The 17640-nt window shown below is 41.3% G+C and overlaps 1 protein-coding gene across 1 annotated transcript in view; it reads right to left on the bottom strand.

The window, feature by feature from the left end:
• SLC35A1 (solute carrier family 35 member A1) overlaps positions 1–7731 on the bottom strand; it is a 31544-nt gene extending 23813 nt beyond the window's left edge. The window contains 2 exon segments of the mRNA NM_001034637.2: positions 3446–3623; positions 7689–7731. Coding sequence (NP_001029809.1) covers positions 3446–3623; positions 7689–7704 — 194 coding nt within the window. The 5' untranslated portion in view covers positions 7705–7731.
• Positions 7732–17640: the final 9909 nt, after the last annotated feature.

A 17640-nucleotide genomic window follows, 5' to 3' on the forward strand; every position in this document is an offset into this window, starting at 1 on the left:
TCCAGAATCAGATCAGATCAGATCAGATCAGTCGCTCAGTCGTGTCCGACTCTTTGTGATCCCATGAATCGCAGCACGCCAGGCCTCCCTGTCCCTCACCAACTCCTGGAGTTCACTCAGACTCACGTTCATAGAGTCAGTGATGCCATCCAGCCGTCTCATCCTGTCATCCCCTTCTCCTCCTGCCCCCAATCCGTCCCAGCATCAGTCTCTCTTCCAATGAGTCAACTCTTCGCATGAGGTGGCCAAAGTACTGGAGTTTCAGCTTCAGCATCATTCCTTCCAAAGAACACCCAGGACTGATCTCCTTCAGAATGGACTGGTTGGATCTCCTTGCAGTCCAAGGGACTCTCAAGAGTCTTCTCCAACACTACAGTTCAAAAGCATCAATTCTTCAGCGCTCAGCCTTCTTCACAGTCCAACTCTCACATCCATACATGACCACAGGAAAAACCATAGCCTTGACTAGATGAACCTTTGTTGGCAAAGTAATGTCTCTGTTTTTGAATATGCTGTCTAGGTTGGTCATAACTTTACTTCCAAGGAGTAAGCATTTTTTAATTTCATGGCTGCAGTCACCATCTGTAGTGATTTTGGAGCCCAGAAAAATAAAGTCTGACACTGTTTCCCCATCTATTTCCCGTGAAGTGGTGGGACCGGATGCCATGATCTTCGTTTTCTGAATGTTGAGCTTTAAGCCAACTTTTTCACTCTCCACTTTCACTTTCATCAAGAGGCTTTTGAGTTCCTCTTCACTTTCTGCCATAAGGGTGGTGTCATCTGCATATCTGAGATTATTGAGATTTCTCCCAGCAATCTTGATTCCAGCTTGTGTTTCTTCCAGTCCAGCGTTTCTCATGATGTCCTCTGCATATAAGTTAAATAAACAGGGTGACAATATACAGCCTTGACGAACTCCTTTTCCTACTTGGAACCAGTCTGTTGTTCCATGTCCAGTTCTAACCGTTGCTTCCTGACCTGCATATAGGTTTCTCAATAGGCAGGTCAGGTGGTCTGGTATTCCCATCTCTTGAAGAATTTTCCACAGTTTATTGTGATCGACACAGTCAAAGGCTTTGGCATAGTCAATAAAGCAGAAAGAGATGTTTTTCTGGAACTCTCTTGCTTTTTCTATGATCCAGTGGATGTTGGCAATTTGATCTCTGGTTCCTCTGTCTTTTCTAAAACCAGAATAGTGGAAGCCAAATTTCCTTAAAAATGGATCTTGTTAAGAAACTGTAAACGTCTGAGATTTTAACCTACTTGCAACCCAACACGTTAGACTGCCACAGTAGCTCTGCCTATAAGACAAATCTCAAACACAGATTTTCTATTAAACCTTTCCACTGTCTAGCTTCAAGTTATTTTTCTGTTCTTTACTCCCTCTCCACATCATTTTTAAAGTATTTTTTTCAGATGGATTATTTGTAATCATGCATGTGTTTTCTAGTATATTTTCTGTCTCTTCCACTAAACCTAAATTTGAAGCAAGCAGGAACCATATCTCATTCATTCCACAACATCTATTTTATTTATACTGTATCTATTTCATATCATACCAAGTCTACTTCTGCGGTGGTTTAGTCGCTCTGCTGCTAAGTCACTTCAGTCGTGTCCGACTCTGTGCGACCCCACAGACTGCCGCCCACCAGGCTCCGCTGTCCCTGGGATTCTCCAGGCAAGAACCCTGGAGTGGGTTGCCCCTGGCTTCTCCGTTTAGTTGCTCAGTCCTGTCCAACTCTTTTCGACCCCATGAACTGTAGCCCACCAGGCTCCTCTGTCCATGGGATTTCCCAGGCAAGAATACTGGAGTGGGTTGCCATTTCCTTCTCCAGTCTATTTCTATATCCAGCACCTATTATAAAACTGTCACACAGAAATCACTTAATAAATATTTGTTAAATGAAATTTAAAGTGTTTAAATGTAATTTAACCCTTACACCTGCTATTCTTCACTGCTTCTTACACTCACCAGCATACATCTTGAAACCTATATGAATTCACTTGTCCACATGACCCAGGTGGGTCCTCATCTCGTGTATCTTTCCCAAGTATGGGAATTCCCTGGTGGTCCGATGACTAAGACTCTGGGCTCCCAATGCAGGGGGCCTTGTCGATCCCTGGCCAGGGAACTAGATCCCACGTGCCACAACTAAGACCTGGCAGAGCCAAATAAGTAAATTAAAAAAAAAAAAAAGGTTAAAAAAAACTTTTCAAGTAATTTCCTACCAGATTTTAATTCTCACAACTCTGCTTTCTCCAGTTACAAACTAAAGAAACTACACAGTGTAACTCGAAGCTTGCCTTCTTGTTTGTCTCATTTTCTTTTGTCTTTTGTTACTGTTTTCTCTCATCCACAGCCTATGGCTATTTTCCTCTATTTTGAATGGACTCTTACCCCTGGTTTTATAGACAGGGTCCAGAACTTCCCTTTGCATATATTTCCCACTTTCCTTTACTGGTGGGGAGAAAGTCACCTGATTTTTATTAGACTTAAAATATTCCAGTCTATGAATATAATGTGGGAAATGAAAACAGACAAGTAAAAAACTGCTGGGCTTATGGGCAGCACTAAAGACTTAAAACGTGAACTTTAAAAAAAGAAAAAGAAATAGAGAAACTGAAGCTTAGGAGAAGAAGAGAAGCTAAGGAATATATGGAAAGTCATAATCCCAATGAGTCTAAGACTAAAATTAGGTCTGTATCACTCCAAAGGCACTATTCTCAACCCTGTCTTATATTTCAGCCTTGCTAAAACAATTTTCACCCAATGTTACTGATCCAAAGCCCCCAGTGCTACCAAATATTAATAGCACGATAGTGAGGAACCTCAGACACCGTGTAGGTAAAATAGGGGTAATTACCATACTTACCTAAAGAATGTATAAAGACCAAACGAGATAACTAAGGAAAAGCACTTAGTACAGGGTCTAACACTTAACATATAAAATACTAAGGAAATGTTAACTATTATGATCGCTTTATTCCTCTCTAACAGAAGTCAGCACATTTTCTGTAAGAACCAAATGGTAAATAGTTTAGGCTGTGTGAGCCACACAGTCTGTGTTGCAACAAAAACAAGCAGCAAACTGGATTAACCAGTGGGCCATAGTTAGCCAACTCCACCTGATTTATGGTGAGTTTTCAACTTTGGCACCACTGATATTTGGGGATGGAGACTTCTTTGTTATGGATTGCTGTCCTGGAGGACACGGCATCACACGATGTTTATCAGCACCATTGACCTCCACCCGCTTGATGTAAGTAGCATCCCCCAAGTTGGGTCAACCAAAATTATACCTCCTGGGGAGCAAAAATGACCTGAGCTGAGAAAGCTTGCTCTAGAGCAATCAAACATATGAAGATATAGCTTGAATTTTCTAATAAAGAACGTAACTGAGTAAAAAAGTAAAAATTTAACACACTAAAACGTATTTATACTCACTTAGCTAAAATGCCCACACTTAGCAATAACTTTATAACTTCTGTGATACACACGGCTGTGGTTGAAAAGTAGAGTTCTTTGTCTGATGTCCTTGTGTATCTTAAAGCTACGGTATAAGCTGCAGCCACCAGGGTCATCACTGCCAAGCAGTATAACTTGAATAATAAATTGACATTTTCTGGAAAATATGTTCAAAGATATTATTTAATAGACAACATTATGTATATAAAAGTTAATCAGTGTTATACTTCAAGATGCTTTCCAATTTCAAGCACAAAATACATTAAAAAACTTGTTTTCAAAACAATGCTCTCTAACTACATGAAAAGAAACACACACACACAATACATAGCTGACTTTCAATATCAACTGGTTAGGCACAGATTTTGCTCCTGGGGAGGGCTCAATTGCAAGATATCTGGCTTAACTAACTCTAGTTTAGGATGTTATAAATTACACACTTTATATATCTTTATAACTCATACTTGTGAAAGCAAAACATTGATGGCAGGATAAAAACAATAGCAGCAATGTATATTCTAAACAGAGAGACAGCAGGAAGAAAACAAAAGGAATAAGTGAATGATAAAATAATACAGAATTTTATAAATTACATCCAGCCTCTCATTTCACAGCATTATATGAGAGATAACTCATAACACACACAAAAAAAGAGTATTAAGAATGAAGTTCTGTAAAACCTGAAATCCAGGAAATATACACAACTTATGAACACTCAATTTAAGAACTTATTGTAAGTATATCTGAGCATCAGCCATCACTCAGGCACCAAGGCTGGTCCACCAACTTCAATAAAACCACAAGCAGTGGGGAGCCAGGTCTCCTTCAGTACTCCCAGCCCTGTTATGAGACAGCCATCACCTAGTACTCAAACTATTTCTACTTTTTTTACCCACTTCATACTTCCCTCATCCCCAGCTATATTTAACCTTCTTTCAAATCTTCAGGCACATGTTAAACAGGGATCAGCAAGTTTTATTCTGTAAGGGCCAACAGTAAATATTTTAGGTTTTTTAGGCCATGAGGCAAAATTAAGGATATCATGTAGGTGTATGTAGGTGACAAGAGAGAAAACATATTTTCACATTTAACCTTCTTTCAAATCTTCAGGCACATGTTAAACAGGGATCAGCAAGTTTTATTCTGTAAGGGCCAACAGTAAATATTTTAGGTTTTTTAGGCCATGAGGCAAAATTAAGGATATCATGTAGGTGTATGTAGGTGACAAGAGAGAAAACATATTTTCACATTTAACTTATATTTATTGGAAAAATTCAAAATATAATAATAATTGAGTACAATGCTTTCTTATATTGAGAAGACGGGAATTCTGGGGGTGGAGGTGGAGGCAGGTAACATTATGCTTCACTGGTCTTCAAAGTTGGTGTTCCATCAGATCAACTGCAAACGTTCATCTGTAAAAACCATTCTTAGCTCACAGGCCATTCAAAAACAAGTGATAGGCTGGGTTTGACCAATGGGCCATACTTTGACAACCTGGGCTAAGAACCAGAGGGACAGAGGTTGCTCTGGGCTGCTACTATAACTACATTACATCTAAGTATGCTTCTTAACTACTTTGGAAGCTTAACCATAATTCAGAGGTGACTTGCACAGGAAAATAAAAGTTTCAAACAAATCATCTTTGTATGGTAAGGTGGAAACTTACTAGGAAAACAGGTTCTTCAATATAAATATTTTTCCCTGGGTGAATTAAAGAATTATTTGCAAAATTCAGGCAGATGTTTAAAAGTACATTAGGTCTTACCTAAAAAGCTGGATGGCAGAACAGAAAAAATAGAGCTTATCTCTGCCTAAAGTTTCAATCAATCTTGAGGACCCAAAAGGCAATGTTAATGTAAAAGAGATTGAAGAGGATTACTGTAATACTTCACTTGCCCTAAAACTCTCCTACACAAGGAGGAAATGTAAGACAAAAAATAAACAGCAGTACAGGAGAAAGCATTTCCCATCTTCTTGATCAGGGGTGAACAAAGTACATTTCCTCTCATTTTTCTATGATCTGAAAGCTGAGAATAGGTTTACATTTTTAAATGGTTGGAAAAAAGTTTTTAACATTTTGTGATGTATGAAAATTATATGAAATTCAAATTACTGTCACAAAAAGTTTTATTAGAACATACTTGTTTCCGAATTATTTATGGCTTTTTTTTTTTTTTTTTTTTGCCCTGCAACAGCAGGGTGAGTAGTTATGACAGAGACCATCAGCTATTAACAGAAAAAGTTTACCAACCCACATGTCCTAGATTATCCATACTTTCCTAAATAAGAGAGGTTAGGACTCCTAAACTAAAAACTATGTCAGCGATTATATAGGTTCCTGATTCCAAAACAACACAATGAATGGCTAAAATTTTGAAAATACACCTATTAGCATAGTGATTAAATGGGAATACATTTGATATTCCTGAAAATAACTACCAATTAAATAGAAGAGCAAGCAAATAAGTTTAGGTATCTGTATAATGAAAGTGCAATTATTAGCAATTTCAGTTTGTTTCAAGGTAATATTATCACAAGTCCATACTGGGACTTCCCTGGTGGTCCAATGGTTAAGACTCCTGAGCTTCACTGCAGGAGGTAGAGGTTCAATCGTTAGTCGGGGACTAAGATCCATGCGGTGGCAAAAAGTCCACAGCTTAACTGCATTGTTGAGTGGGCACAGTGGCACATCAGCACTGTTTTCTCCTTCTCTCAAAGCTCCCATTAGCTCCCACACAACTTCTGTTTATATGTGGAGAATCCCACCACCCCGCCCCGCAAAAGAAATTTACAAACTGGAGTTGTATATTTTTCTCAGTTATAGTTCACTATATTTTAGAGGGGACATTATTTGTAACACCTGAGAAGGTGGAAATTAGGAAGTCCCAGATAAATAAATCCTTTGTGAATATCAGGAAGTTCGGGATTGCAATTTTGTATTACACAGTTCTAGCGGACATGTAAGATTTATCACACGACCCAGGCACAACAAATAGGTATTGGCAATAAGCCTAAATCTGTAAACTGAGCAACTATTTCAGATGATTTGACTTAGGTAATTCTGCAATTGCCTTCACCATTCATCTTGCTATTTTCATTTTATGTCAATTATCAAAAGAATTCTACTTTTTTCCTTTATTTCGGGTGTTGCTATAAAAGACTCTTAAAGGTGGGCTTATTTGAAATGCGAGAAGCATATGCAATTGCAGACAATGCCCCTGAGCAGGGCTTGAAGGATAAACGTGGCCTCTCCAACCAGGAAAATAATTTGCCACCCAAGCAAAAAGCTATTGTTCAAATATTTGTTCAACGTATACTCAGGGGTGAAGCCAAGAGCTCTATGGAGGAAATGTGGAGAAGAATCCGGGTGTTGCCCAATCTCTTGTAGCTTTACCATTCAGAAACTCAACTCCGGTTTCAACTTATCCCATCCAGCAAAGCAAACGAGCTGCAGAGTTAATGATACTTACACTCAGGAAAAGGCAATTAGTCATCAAACATTATTACTCTAATGAGCTATCCCTGGGGAAGGGGCAGGGGCGGAGGATGGGTATCATCCTTCCCACAAAATATTCAAGTGTTACTTCTAACCACATAACATTCTCGAGAGTAACTGTTAACGACAGCTTTCTCCGTCTCGTCACATTGCAAGGCTGTTCTCCTGCCCCAAGGATGTTTTCAGTATCTGTTAGGTGGACCAGCCGCTGCTTAGGTTCTGCACCCGGAGCATACCCTTAAGGTTCTGAGCACCCCAGTGTAGAAGGCACCGCGGAGACAGCAAACGCGGTGACCCCGGCCCGCACTGAGACCCGTCCTGCCTCCCGCTGGGTGATGCGGGTCCAGCCCGGGCCCGGCGCACTGACCCCTCGCCCGGTCCGCTACAGCCCAGGCCTGTCTGAATTCTGTTCCCACCCACTCGTCCAGGCAGGCGCGGTCTCCGGCTGCCAAACCGGCTGGCCCTGAGTCCGCCCCCCGGGAAGGCAGCCGCAGTGGGAGGCTGGCTGCCCCACGCTCCCCTGACCCGTGGCAGCGCGCGCTCAAGCCCGGGAGCCGCTCAACACAAATCCCCGCTCTCCGACGCCCGGGCCTACCCCCCGGAGACCCGAGCCCCGCGGGCACGGAAGATGCTCGCCCGCAGACAGATGCAGACAAGTGCTGAGGCTCGCTCGGCATAGCGCCTCCGACCCGGGTTCTCCAGTCCCGCCGGCCCCGGCCTCACCTCTTGGGGCTGCCATGGTTCCCCGACAGCGCCGCGCGGAACTGACCCGCACCCCCTCCGCTCGCGTCAGGGCACCCGGGACCGCCTCCCGGAGTCATAGAGACTAAAACCGCGGGGCCTAGAGCGCCCCGCCGGCCAACCGGCCGCGGCTTCCCGCCCAGCCAAGCACCTGGACTAGGTTCACGAATTCGACCGCTGCAGAAAAGGGCGGACCCGGAGGGAGAAGAGACCGATACCGCCCAGTTTCTGTTGACAAGGGAGTAAAACTTAGGTTCCACAGCGTTCTTTTGTAAACTACAACTCCCGGCCGGCTAACGAGGCTGAGTCGCGAGAGCCGAGCGTTGCCTTCTGGGAACTGTAGTCCTCACCAGGTGATTTGGCGGCAAATAGGAATTGGTCTTCGATGAAAGGATTTTGGCAAAGCTGTTGTATATCGTCCTAAAACCCGGAAAGTAACAGAAACTAGGCAACTTCTGTAACTTGCATTAAGTTCCTCACTCATTAACTTCTGTTGTTACCTCTTATTTAAACTTAAAGTTTATATTATATATTGTTCAAAGTCTTGTGGCTGTGTCCTCATCGTCAGCATCATCTCTGATTATATTTACCTTACCAGACATTCTAACTGCACAATCTTCGCTTCAAAACGTTAGGCATATCAACAGGCACAGACTTCAACCGCTATAATCTCCACGTTCACTGAAGCATGTTAACTGGCATAAGCGATATTAGAAATAATTCACCGTCAAATGGTTTTCAAGATATGTGGATTGGTTAAAAATATTGTTGGATATAAGTACCTCCATTCTTACAGGAACATGGGTACAATATTGTGAGATTCCCAGCAGCCTACACCTTCCGTAGCATGATCTTTCCCCTAAATGACTTTCAGACTTAATTGAAGAAAGTAGAGAAAACCACTAAGACCATTCAGGTATGACCTAAATCAAATCCCTTATGATTATACAGTAGAAGTGACAAATAAGGTTCAATGGATTAGATCTGATAGACAGAGTGCCTGAGAACTGGATGGAGGTTCCCGACATTGTACAGGAGGCAGTGATCAAGACTATTCCCAAGAAAAAGAAATGCAAAAAGCCAAAATGGTTGTCTGAGGAGACCTTACAAATAGCTGTGAAAAGAAGAGAAGTGAAAGGCAAGGGGAAAAAGAAAGATATACCCATCTGAATGCAGAGTTCCAAAGACTAGCAAGGAAAGAGAAGAAACCTTCCTCAGTGATCAATGCAAAGAAATAGAGGAAAACAATAGAATGGGAAAGACTAGAGATCTCTTTAAGAAAATTAGAGATGCCAAGGGAACATTTCACACAAAGATGGGCACAATAAAGGACAGAAATGGTATGAACCTAACAGAAGCAGAAGATAGTAAGAAGAGGTAAGAGGTAAGGCAAGAATACACAGAAGAACTGTACAAAAAAGATCTTCATGATCCATCATAACCACGATGATGTGATCACTCACCTAGAGCCAGACATCCTGGAATTCAAAGTCAAGTGGGCCTTAGGAAGCATCAGTAGGAACACAGCTAGTGGAGGTGATGGAATTCCAGTTGAGATATTTCAAATCCTGAAAGATGATGCTGTGAAAGTGCTGCACTCAATATGCCAGCAAATTTGGAAAATTCAGCAGGGGCCACAGGACTGGAAAGGGTCAGTTTTCATTCCAACTCCAAAGAAAGGCATTGCCAAAGAATGCTCAAACTACCACACAATTGCACTCATCTCACACACTAGCAAAGTGATGCTCAAAATTCTCCAAGCCAGGCTTCAATAATACATGAACCGTGAACTTCCAGATGTTCAAGCTGGTTTTAGAAAAGGCAGAGGAACCAGAGATCAAATTGCCAACATCCACTTGATCATCAAAAAAGCAAGAGGGTTCCAGAAAAACATCTACTTCTGCTTTATTGACTACACCAAAGCCTTTGAGTGTGTGGATCACAACAAACTGGAAAATTCTTAAAGAGATGGGAATACCAGACCACCTGACCTGCCTCCTGAGAAATCTGTATGCAGGTTAAGAAGCAACAGTTAGAACTGGACATGAAAAAACAGACTGGTTCCAAATAGGGAAAGGAGTATGTCAAGGCTGTATATTGTCACCCTGCTTATTTAAGTTATATGCAAAGCACATCATGAGAAATGCTGGGCTGGATGAGGCACAAGCTGGAATCAAGATGGCCGGGAGAAATATCAATAACCTCAGATAGGCAGATGAGACCACCCTTATAGCAGAAAGTGAAGAAGAATTAAAGAGCCTCCTGATGAAAGTGAAAGAGGAGAGTGAAAAAGTTGGTTTAAAACTCAACATTCAGAAAACTAAGATCATGGCATCTGATCCCATCATTTCATGGCAAGCAGATGGGGAAACAGTGGAAACAGTGACTTTTTTTTTTTTTTTTTTTGCTCCAAAATCACTGCAGAAGGTGACTGCAGCCAGGAAATTAAAAGACACTGCTCCTTCAAAGAAAAGTTATGACCAACCTAGACAGCATATTAAAAAGCAGAGACATTACTATGCCAACAAATGTCCATCTAGTCAAAGCTATGGTTTTTCCAGTAGCCATATATTGATGTGGTTTTTCCAGTAGGCATATATGGATATTTCTCTATAAAGAAATAAAGACTATAAAGAAAGCTGAGCACCAAAGAATTGATGCTTTTGAACTGTGGTGTTGCAGAAGACTCTTGAGGGTCCCTTGGACAACAAGGAGATCCAACCAGTCCATCCTAAAGGAAATCAGTCCTGAATGTTCTCCATCCTAAAGGAAATCAGTCCTGAATGTTCGTTGGAAGGACTGATGCTGAAGCTGGAACACCAATACTTTGGCCACCTGATGTGAAGAACTGACTCACTTGAAAAGACCCTGATGCTAGGACAGATTGAAGGCGGGTGGAAAAGAGGACAACAGAGGATAAGATGGTTGGGTGGCATCACCGACTCAACGGACATGAGTTTGAGTAAACTCCAGGAGTTGGTGATGGACAGGGAAGCCTGGCATGCTGCAGTCCATGGGGTCACAAAGGGCTGGACATGACTGAGTGGCTGAATTGAACCTAAGATCATTTTATATATATATCCTTTTAATATTATTGCAAAATTTTTCATTACTTATTAGCATCACATTAATAGGGGGGAGTGGGGCTTCCCAGATAGCTCAGTGTAAAGAAGGCAGGTTCTATTCTAGGTGGGGGAGATCCCCTGGAGAAGAAAATGGCAACCCACTCCAGTATTCTTGCCCAGGAAACCCCACGGACAGAGTAGCTTGGCAGGCTATGGTCCATGGGGTATCAAAAGAGCAGGACTTAGCAAATAAACATGACTTAGCAACTAAACGACAATATCAGAAGGAACTCAAAGAAGGAGACCATAGTTTATATAGTGAGACATTTGATTAATCTCAGTTCAGAGCAATGTTGAATCTTCCCTCTGCCTGGTTGTATGTGTGCTGACTGGTGCTAATCACCTCTTCCTATAATTGGTACAGTTCTCACTTATGCAATTATTCAGTTCCCTGCTGTATGTTCTTATACATACCCATATATACTTAAAAACTCATATCTGTACTTGAAATTAATTGCAAAAATTAAAAATATTCTATCATACATTTATTTTGTTCTATATTGTTTTATATGGTTTATTTATCTCCTATTTTGGAGTATCATTATAGTTTCAACTTACTTCAATTAACTGTAATTATTCTTTGAACACTCAAATTGCCCCAGTATGAACCCTATACATCCACTCCTTTCTTTAAATCTGCAGAAATTTTTTGAAACATTTTTTATTTCTGGCAACAAGGTCCCAGGTTCCAGGCCAGTCTTGATTTTTCCCTCTTCTAAGCCATGGGATCAACTACGCTTCAAGAAACTATGGTTCCTTCTTGGGGAGAAGAGTATTACACATATACACACTGATCATAATTAGGGTGGTGGGTAAAATGCTTTAGAGCTAGTTTTGTGGCATTTCTGGTTCACATAATGTAAATTTTCCTTCTTAAAATTTTCATTGCCTGCAAAGACTTTCTGCTCCATTACCATGAGCCTTGACTAGATTCTGATGCCTCTTGTCCTAACCTGATCAGCCCAAAACCCACCAGGGACAAACCTATAGTCAGATCGAGTCAGGATGATTGGTCCATTCCAGTGAAGGAGACTGCACATCAGAATAACTGTGGGAGGTCTCGGGAAACAAAGGAAAAGACAGTTACAGAATCTGGGGGAGGGATGGACTTACTGTGTATGTTTGCTCAATCATGTCCAGCTCTTTGCAACCACATGGACTGTAGCCCACCAGGCTCCTCTGTCCATGGGATTTTCTAGACATGAATACTGCTGCTGCTGCTGCTAAGTTGCTTCAGTCGTGTCCGACTATGTGCGACCCCATAGATGACAGCCCATCAGGCTTCCCCGTCCCTGGGATTCTCCAGGCAAGAACACTGGAGTGGGTTGCCATTTCCTTCTCCAATGCATGAAAGTGAAAAGTGAAAGTGAAGTCGCTCAGTCGTGTCCGACTCTAGCGACCCCATGGACTGCAGTCTACCAGGCTCCTCCATCCATGGGATTTTCCAGGCAAAAGTAGTGGAGTGGGGTGCCATTGCCTTCTCTGAGACATGAATACTAGAGTGGGTGAAATTTAAAAAGAAGCAGTACTTTGTTAGATTCAAAACAGGGCTGTGTGTGAAAAACTCAACATCAGAGCTGAATAGTCTCAGGATCCTGTTTCTTGGAAACTCCAAAGTTACTGTATATGTGAACTGTTACACTCAGGAGTCCCCTAAATGAAGGCTTTGGAACTAGGTTGGAAACTGAAGCTGCCTCGTTGGATCAAAGTGACTGAAACCCTTCAAGCAAGAATAGAGTGTTTCATTGTTACTGATACAATTTCCACAGCAGGGTTCCTAGTAGTGTATGATTTCAGAGAACAAAACTTTTCAGTGAATTAGAAAGTAGACACTCAAAAAAGGAGGGTGTTATTATACTTTACAACTGTAGCATATCCTTGAGGGAGATATTGTTTCCTGTTAACTTTGAAGCTGGGATTTTTGTGTTTCTCATCCCAGCCCAGTGAATGGCCAAGCAGATATTTACATTCTTGATTTAAGGTAATTTTTGCTTTCTCATTTCGAATTATCCTAAGTCTTCCAGGACAAGTATCAGTTCAATGTGTTTCTTTTATGTGTGTCTAGTTTTCTGTACAAACCTTGGTTAGAGCAAGGAGCAGACATCTCCATTATGTGAGCTATAAGATCATTTGCCTGATGATGAAATAACCTTACAGCAGCTGTTGCTCTTTCCATCTGAGACCCCAGTGATTTTTCTGATTGTCACTATCACACTGCAGTATTTGTCTCGATACCCTGTCACTTCTGTCTCTGCTTAGGTATCAGAGCTACCCTAGTCTCAATGAATTGTATGAAAGGAAGCCCACTACTATCTCCATTAGTAACAAAGTAAAAGCGTGAACTTCATTAAACAAAAAGACTGTGCAGGAAGCAAATACCAAAAGGCTTAAGGAGATTGTAGCTCAATTCAAGTATGGTATTTGTACAATAGATTACTAAAAGTGGCAAGGTTTAAAGTACAGTAAACCATTAAAGAACAGTGTAGACAAATGCAGCTTAAGCATATTACTCTCATTCTTCTATTTTAAAAAAATCCCAAACTAATCTGAGACCTGGGTTCCCTCCCTGGGTTGGGAAGATCCTCTGGAGAAGGGAAAGGCTATGCACTTCAGTATTCTGGCCTGGAGAATTCCATGGACTGTATAGTCCATGGGGTCGCAAAGAGTCGGGCACAACTGAACAACTTTCACTTTCACTGTGATTTTAAAACAACTCTTTCCTGTGGTATAAAAATTACTAAAGACAAACCAGAAGGATTGTAGCATTTTAGAACTGAGAAAATTTGTTTTAAAAATACAAAGACACAAGGTAAAATTCAGTGTCTGAACTGAGTTTAAAAAGAGTTAAATGAGTAATAATCATCAGTATCTAAATATTTCTTTTTTAAGTTAATAGATTTTATTTTTTCTTTTTATTAGAATATAATGGCTTTACAATGTTGTCTTAGTTTCTGCTGTACAATGAAGTAAATCGGCCATATGCCTACATAGATCCCCTCCCTCTTGGACCTCTCTCTCACCCTACTCCCTCATCTCCTCCTCCCCTCACCCCAGGTTAAACATTTCTTATTTGAGCTTAACTCTCCCTTTCCTCTGCTTCCATTTTTAGTTACCATAATCTCATTTCTCCTTTCCTGCCAAACAGTCACTGATAATTGTACTTAGTTCTATAATTTTCTGCTTCGCTGGCTGCAATCTTATTTCAACTCAAGCCAACACTGTTAAAACAGCTCGGCAGTTGCCAACTCCATTCTTCAGCCTCTTGTGTTTGTTCATCAAACATTTAAGGAAAGTCCTAATGTGCCAAGCATTATTCTAAGTACTGAGATCTAGAAAACAGAAATCAGGAAAAATGAGGGTGGGGGTGCAGGAGAAACGAAACACTGGGGGATCTCTCCTCTCTTGGCTGACATTAACAAGGCACTTACCAGACAAATGCTTTACACATGTTAACTAACTGGTCAGAAAACTAAGATCATGGCCCCATCACTTCATGACAAATAGATGGAGAAATTATGGAAACCAGTGACATACTTTATTTTGGAGGGCTCCAAAATCACTGCAGATGGTGACTGCAGCCATGAAATTAAAAGTCACTTTCTCCTTGGAAGAAAAGTTATGACCAATCTAGACAGCATATTAAAAAGCAGAGACTTTGCCAACAAATGTCTGTCTAGTCAAGGCTATGGATTTTCCAATAGTCATGTATGGATGTGAGAGTTAGACTATAAAGAAAGCTGGGTGCTGAAGAACTGATGCTTTTGAACTGTGGTGTTTGAGAAGACTCTTGAGGGTCCCTTGGACAGCAAGGAGATCCAACCAGTCCATCCTAAAGGAGATCAGTCCTGAATATTCATTGGAAGGACTGATGTTGAAGCTGAAACTCCAATACTTTGGCCACCTGATGTGAAGAACTGACTCACTTGAAAAGACCCTGATGCTGGGAAAGATTGAAGGCGGGAGGAGAAGAGAACAACAGAGGATGAGATGGTTGGATGGCATCACCGACTCAATGGACATGAGTTTCAGTAAACTCCGGGAGTTGGTGATGGATAGGGAGGCCTGGAGTGCAGCAGTCCATGGGGTCACAAAGGGTTGGACATGACTGAGAGACGGAACTGAACTGGTTTAATCCTCTCAGACAAGCCAATGAGTTGGGAACCATTATCCCAATTTTGATGATGAAGAAACTCAGTGGGGAGAGATCAGATAACATAGCTAATAATAAGTAGAAGACCTAGACCTTACTTGCGTGATCACAAAGATCGCTTTACATTTTTTTCCTACTCTTCTGACTGCTTCTCTGTCTTCTCTCTTTCTCCTCATTCCATCCCCATTCACTGGTGATGATCCCCCAAACTACCCTTCTCCAGATCAAATTCTAGCCACCTCTGCTTTTCTTTCTTTGTCATTTCTTAAATTCAAAATTTCTAGTACTGAACACATTATCTTTTTTGACCAACCACTTCCCCTTCTCATATCATCCTCTGTTTCCCAGGGTAGAAACTTTGATTTTCCCTTCTCTTTCCTGGGCTGTTATATCTCCTTCCTTAAATCTCACATTTGTCCCTTCCTGTCATCCAAAACCACGATGCCCTAACCCTTGTTAACAGCTTCCTCTCCATCTCACCCTGGTGGCTTGGCTGGTAAAGAATCCACCTGCAATGCAGGAGACCTGGGTTTGATCCCTGGGTTGGGAAGATGCCCTGCCGAAGGGAAAGGCTACCCACTCCAGTATTCTGGTCTGGAGAATTCTATGGACTGTATAGTCCATGGGGTCACAAAGAGTCAGACACGACTGAGTGACTTTCACTTTCACTTTTCTCCATCTCACCAATTCCAGCATCTCTCTCCCTCAGTGGATCCTCTGTTCCAGAATCAGCCACAGTTTGTTGTTGTTGTTTTTTAATATCATACTACAGAAAGGCAGCACATTCCTCTGTCTTTCAGAGTTCTCCAAAATCTATGCCAACCCTCCTCATCCAGCTTTATTTTCCACCAACTTCCCCAAAGGTGATTTCCTTTTTCCTCTCTGTGTTTCTTCCTTTTATTTTCCAATAACTACTTTAACACCTTGACTATTAAAATAATCACTCAACCAATACCCTGCTTCCAGTCTGTCCTTTCTTTCATTCCTTTTTAAAAAAACTCATTCATCCAACAAGATACAGTAACAATGCTAGGGAGGTAGAAATGGCTAAAACACAACTCAGATCTCAAGAAATGCACAGTCTAACAGGAGAATACAGAGGGACACATATAGACCTTTTTATTTCAAGCCCTATTATAGTAAAAGTATGGATAAACTCCTGTGAAAATCCAAAGAAGAAGAATTAATTATCTCAAAGGTGATGGGGAAAACCTTCACTGAAAAAGTGAAATCTGATAAACAGATGTTCAAGCTGAATTTAGAAAAGGCAGAGGAAAAAGAGATCAAATTGCCAACATCCACTGGATCATCAAAAAAGCAAGAGAGTTCCAGAAAAATATCTATTTCTGCTTTACTGACCATACCAAAGCCTTTGACTGTGTGGATCACAAAAAACCGTGGAAAATTTTTAAAGAGATGGGAATACCAGACCACCTGACCTGCCTACTGAGAAATCTGTGCAGGTCAAGAAGCAACAGTTAGAACTGGACATGGAACAACAGACTGGTTCCAAATCGGGAAAGAAGTACGTCAAGGCTGTATATTGTCATCCAGCTTATTTAAGTTATATGCAGAGTACATCATGAGAAATGCTGGACTGGATGAAGCACAAGCTGGAATCAAGATTGCTGGGGGAAATATCAATAACCTCAGATATGCAGATGACACCACCCTTATGGCAGAAAGTGAAGAAGAACTAAAAAGCCTCCTGATGAAAGTGAAAGAGGAGAGTGAAAAAGTTGGCTTAAAACTCAACATTCAGAAAACTAAGATCATGGCCGCTGACCCCATGACTTCATAGATGGGGCAACAGTGTCAGACTTTATTTTTTGGGCTCCAAAATCACTGCAGATGGTGACTGCAGCCATGAAATTAAAAGACGCTTACTCCTTGGAAGAAAAGTTATGACCAACCTAGACAGAATATTAAAAAGCAGAGACATTACTTTGCCAACAAAGGTCCATCTAATCAAAGCTATGGTTTTCCCAGTAGTCAGGTATGGATGTGAGAGTTGGACTATAAAGAAAGCTGAGTGCCAAAGAATTGATAATTTTGAACTATGGTGTTGGAGAAGACTCTTGAGAGTGCCTTGGACAGCAAGGAGATCCAACCAGTCCATCCTAAAGGAAATCAATCCTGAATATTCATTGGAAGGACTGATGCTGAAGTTGAAACTCCAATACTTTGGCCACCTGATGCAAAGAACTGACTCAATGGAAAAGACCCTGATGCTAGGAAAGATTGAAGGCAGGAGGAGAAGGGGATGACAGAGGATGAGATGGTTGGATGGCATCACTGACTCAATGGACATGAGTTTGAGTAAACTCCAGGAGTTGGTGATGGACAGGGAGGCTTGGTATGCTGCAGTCCATGGGGTGGCAAAGAGTAGGACACAACTGAGCAACTGAACTGAACTGATGAACAGATTTCATGGGGACAAACATTTTCTAGGGCTGTCTGTGGAGTCTATTCCATGGGACAAAGGTGTATTGAAGACTCTAATATATTCAGACCGTTTGGACTCTGCCTACTATGTATATAATGTGTACAGAGAGCATGGAGGCAGAATATGCAACTAAAAGATAAAGGGATATATTTTGAAAAGTCTCACATGTGTTAAGGAATTTTTACTTTATCCCCTAGATAATGAAAAAAAGTG

This window comes from Bos taurus, chromosome 9 (assembly GCF_002263795.3).
Source record: "Bos taurus isolate L1 Dominette 01449 registration number 42190680 breed Hereford chromosome 9, ARS-UCD2.0, whole genome shotgun sequence".
NCBI lineage: Eukaryota > Metazoa > Chordata > Mammalia > Artiodactyla > Bovidae > Bos > Bos taurus.